At 42.2% G+C, this 5184-nt stretch overlaps 1 protein-coding gene across 1 annotated transcript; it reads left to right on the top strand.

Annotated features, from left to right (window-relative positions):
• Nucleotides 1-1674: 1674 nt before the first annotated feature.
• LOC122900082 (proline-rich protein 11-like) lies at nt 1675-2974 on the top strand. Its single transcript, XM_044238458.1, has one exon. It carries the CDS (start codon nt 1831-1833, stop codon nt 2710-2712), a length of 882 nt encoding a protein of 293 aa, XP_044094393.1. The 5' UTR covers nt 1675-1830; the 3' UTR covers nt 2713-2974.
• The last annotated feature ends 2210 nt before the right edge of the window (nt 2975-5184 follow it).

Genomic DNA, 5184 nt, shown 5'->3' with positions numbered 1-5184 from the left:
CATCCAGGGACCCAGATATTTCACTCCTGGGGTAACAGAAATGAATGTACATGTGCATCAAAAAACATGTATCATTATTTATTGTAAGAAATGCAAACTTTAAAAAAATGAAATGAGACTTTTGATTTTCAGCCAAAATTGTCACTCTGGTCCCTACAACAGGATAAAAACTGAAAAAATGGAAAATCAGACATTTTTGTTAGATTCATCAGAGAGGTAAAGTCTAGAGTAAACTACTCTCTCTGAAACTGGAGAGATCGGTGAATACTGAATCTCACTGCTTACTAGGAATAGAAGCTGCGACTGAAGCCAGTACTGGGATAGAAAAACTTAAATTGACAATTTGCTGGAGGCCTAGTGTGCACAAACTTGGGAATTAGAAATTAAGAGGGACCCTGTCCTGTCTTAGTTAGGGGACCCCGCACTTTTGTGAGCTTATGTCCAGAGGATAGGAGCCCCACCATGTGTCCAGAGTGGAAATCAGAGAAAACCTCCCTCCTGCCTTCCATGAGGGGTGGGGAGAAGTAGTCATTCTGAAATATGGCCAGAGCAGTTTATTCATGCTAACAAAAGCCTGCCCTCAAGGAACAGTATTTTGCTAGAGCCTAACCACCTTGAGATTTACCAGAGTCTAACAGACCTGAGGCCTGGAAAATACCCAACAACAGCCCCATGAAACTCCCTGTTTTACCTAAGAGCAGGGGAGGGTGGTGGTTGCCTGAGAAACACTTTGTAAAGGTAACAGCCTGGGGCACAGGCTCTTTGAAAACTGAGATCTAATAGACTAGGTCTGGGAACACTCCTCCTCCCTCCATACCTCCCCCCTGCACAGCCGCAGGGCTCCTGCACAGTACCAGATTACAACTGAAAGGCCTACAAGCCTCAGATCTTACTGAAGAAGTCTCTAAGAAAACCCAGAGACAAGAGAGGAGAAAAAAACCCAAGGACACAGGGGAATTTTTACCCTTTAACATCTACAGCTTCAGCAAAGAGTAAATACAGATAAACTCCCAGCCAGATAAGCAAAACCTCACACTAGAGACATGTTTACCTCAGGTCTTCTTATCAAGCAGGTCATGTCCAGTTTTCAAATAAATAATAAAGCGTGGTAAAAGAGAAAAAAAAAAACACAACTTGAAGAGACAGAGCAAACATCAGAACGAGACTCAGCTATGGCAGAAGTCTTGGAATTATTAGACCAGGAATTTAAAATAACTATGATTAACATGCTAAGGGTCATAATAGAAACAGTAGACAACATGCAAGAACAGATGGGTAATGTAAGCAGAGTGATGGAAGCTTGAGGAAGAATCAAATGGAAATGCTAGAATCAAAAATACTATAACAAATGAAGAATGTTTTTGATGGGCTCATCAATGGACTGGACATGCAGGGGAAAAAAAATCTGTGAACTTCAAGATACACATCAATAGCAACTTCCCAAACTAGAAAGCAAAGACAACAAAGAATGGGAAAAAAAGAAGAGAATATCCAAGAACTGTAGGACAATTTAAAAAGGTGGAATGCAAACATACTGGAAATACAAGAAGAGAGGAAAGAGACTAAGACATAGAAGCAGTATTTGAAGTAATAGTAGCCGAGAATTTTTCAAAATTCATGAGAAACAACAAACGACATATCCAGGAACCTGAGAGAGTATTGTGCAGGAAAATATCAAAAAACTACGCTAAGATGTATCATAATCAACCTGCAGAAATATAAAAGAGAAAATCTTGAAGAGAGCCTGAGGAAATAAGTACCTCACCTATAGAGGGACAAGAATAGAGATTCCAGGACTCCCATCAGATCCCGGGCTCTTAGACTTAAATCATGCCTAAGTTCAAGCAACGAAGAAGAAAGCTAAAAGCCAAAGCAAAAAAATTATTCAAAAAAAGAGAAGCCTCTCACTTTCAGCCCAAGCTAATCACACCTCCTCCGCCACCACCCTCACCAGAAAGAGTGGTTATTCCTTCAGCAGATACTTCCCTTAGCAGAAGTTGGCTAAGACCATCCTGGAACTTTAGACTTCCTAATATCAAAGATACTGTAAAACTTTGGACAAATAGAGCGTGGTCTATATACAATTGGTGCCAGAACTGCATGGCCCAGAGTTTAGAAGTATTGAAAGACACCATCTTTCCATCCCGTTTCTGCCGCCGAGAACTCCACAGTCTAAAACAACGGTTTTGCATTTTGGAAAGTGAATTATGCAAGCTCCAGGAAACACTGAAGACTGTCTTGGAAAATTCTTCCTGCCCAAGCTGTGGTCAAACCTGTCACATAAGTGGTAAACTCAAAAATGTGCCCGCCCGCGTGCTAAACACCCCTGGAGAATCTCGAGCGATACTTCCTCCCACATTGCCACAGCCAGCCACCCCTACTCCTGCTCTTCTTCCTCCGCCGCCCCCGCCCCCTCCACCTCCTCCTCTGCCTCCGCCTCCGCCACCCACAGCACCTGTGCTGCTCAGAAAATCCGATCGCACTAAAGCCCTGCAGGCTGGGCCATTAAAAAGAGATGGACCCATGCAGATAACAGTTAAAGATCTACTGACTGTGAAGTTAAAGAAGACACAGTGTTTTGATGAAAGGAAGAAGCTTACACCATCACCAAAGGCACAGAATCCACTAGTTACTGTCTCCGACCTGCAGCGTGTCACCCTGAAGCCCAACTCCAAAGTACTATCAACTCGAGTTACAAATGTCTTGATGTAAGGAACTACACTGTGTTATGCTCCACTGTTACTTAAAATAATGTTTTGTTTTGTTTTGTTTTGCCTATCTCTAACTTTAAAAGTTGTATATGCTCATTGTAGAAGACTGGAAATCCACAGAAAGGTTACAGAAGAAAACGGGGGTGCCTGGGTGGTTCAGTCAGTTAAGCATCTGCTTTCGGCTCAGGTCATGATCTCAGGGGGAGTCTGCTCATCCCTTTGCCTCCCTGACCCTGTTCATATTCTCTTTCTCTCTCTCTCTCTCTCAAATAAATAAATAAAATCTTAAAAAAAAAAAAAAGAATAGAGATTCCATCAGACTTCTTGCAAATTATGCAAACAAGAAAACCCCACCAACCTAGACTTCTGTATTTGGTAAAATTATCCTTCAAAAGTGGAGGAGAAACAGACTTTCTCAGACAGAGGAAATTGAAATTTGCCAGTAGATCTGCCTGGACAAGAAGTGTTAGAAGTAGTTCCTCAGAGAGAAGGGAAATGATACAAGTCAGAAACTCAAATCTATATGAAGATAGGAGGAGGACAGAGAAGGAGTAAATGATGGGGCTTCTCACCTCCCTCCCCTGAGGCACTGGTGCCATGCCCAGGCCCAACACCCTAGCCCTCACCCATGCCCAATATAGACTCGGAGTTTTCTGGCTTGTTGTCTTAAAAAGAGAGAGTAACTTTCTCAACCCACAGCCGCAACCCCTACACTTACAGGTTACTGAAAGGGACATAGTAGGGTATCTGACTTATGGAAGCTGGGAATCTCCAGAGAGTCTGGGCAAAACTGCAAATCAGAAACAAAAATATGAGGAAAGCCATTTCCCCCTCAGCTTTAAAGATTCTAATAATGCCCCTTATTGTGTCTTATTCAACAGAACATTTTTGTTATATCGTCATCCTCTGAGTTAAGCTGTGACATCATTTTGAGACCAATGGCTTCAGAGTTTGAAGAAAGTGGAAATTGAATATACTGTTTAGACATTATGAGCTTTTTTAAAAATTTATTTTTTATTTATTTTCAGCATAAAAGTATTCATTATTTTTGCACCACACCCAGTGCTCTATGCAATCCATGCCCTCTATAATACCCACCACCTCGACCTCCCACCCCCTGCCCCTTCAAAACCCTCAGATTGTTTTTCAGAGTCCATACTCTTTCATGGTTCACTTCCCCTTCCAATTTCCCCCAACTCCCTTCTCCTCTCTATCTCCCCATGTCCTCCATGTTATTTTTTATGCTCCACAAATAAGTGAAACCATATGGTAATTGACTCTGTCTGCTTGACTTATTTCACTCAGCATAATCTCTTCCAGTCCCGTCCATGTTGCTACAAAAGTTGGGTATTAATCCTTTCTGATGGAGGCATAATACTCCATAGTGTATATGGACCATATCTTCCTTATCCATTCGTCCGTTGAAGGGCATCTTGGTTCTTTCCACAGTTTGGCGACTGTGGCCATTGCTGCTATAAACATTGGGGTACAGATGGCCCTTCTTTTCACTACATCTGTATCTTTGGGGGTAAATACCCAGGAGTGCAATGGCAGGGTCATAGGGAAGTTCTATTTTTAATTTCTTTTTTTTTTTAAAGATTTTATTTATTTGACGGAGAGAGAGGAATCACAAGTAGGCAGAGAGGCAGGCAGAGAGAGAGGGAAGGAAGCAGGCTTCCCGCGGATCAGAGAGCCCGACGTGGGGCTCGATCCCAGGCCCCTGGGATCATGACCTGAGCCGAAGGCAGCGGCTTTAACCCACTGAGCCACCCAGGCGCCCCCTATTTTTAATTTCTTGAGGAATCTCCACACTGTTCTCCAAAGATATAGTGGAACAAGTTCTTCATGAAAATTTTCCGAATCTCGTGAATGGAACCAGCGTTCATGTACTAGAGGCCTAACGGTTTCCCCCCAAGATTACAGTTTCTCGAAAGTCCTCGAGACACCTAATAATAAGAATGAAGAATTATAATTGTAGGCAGAACCTCTTGAAAGCAGCTAGGACAAAGAAGCTCCTTACGTACAGAGGAAAGCCCATCAGAATAACGTCAGACCTGTCCACAGAGACCTGGCAAGCCAGAAAGGGCTGGCAAGATATATTCAAAATGAGAAGAACATGCAGCCAAGAATACTTTATCCATCAAGACTGACATTCAAAATGGATAGAGAGATAAAGAGTTTCCAAGACCGGCAAGACTTTAAAGACTATGCAACCACCAAGCCTATACTGCAGGAAATATTAAGGGGGGTTCTATAAAAGAGGAAAAAGCCTAAGAATAGTATTGAACAGAAATATAGAGACAATATACAGAAAGAAAGACTTCAAAGGTAACACGATGTCAATAAAAACATATCTATCAATAATCACTCCCAATGTGAATGGCCTAAATGCGCCCATAAAACGGCACAGGTTTGCAGATTGGATAAAACGACAGGACCCATCCATATGTTGTCTACAAGAGACCCATTTTGA

Source organism: Neovison vison, chromosome 1 (genome assembly GCF_020171115.1).
Source record: "Neovison vison isolate M4711 chromosome 1, ASM_NN_V1, whole genome shotgun sequence".
NCBI lineage: Eukaryota > Metazoa > Chordata > Mammalia > Carnivora > Mustelidae > Neogale > Neogale vison.
The sequence above is the reverse complement of the archived record's forward strand: the minus strand, read 5'-3'. Positions and strand labels throughout refer to the sequence as shown.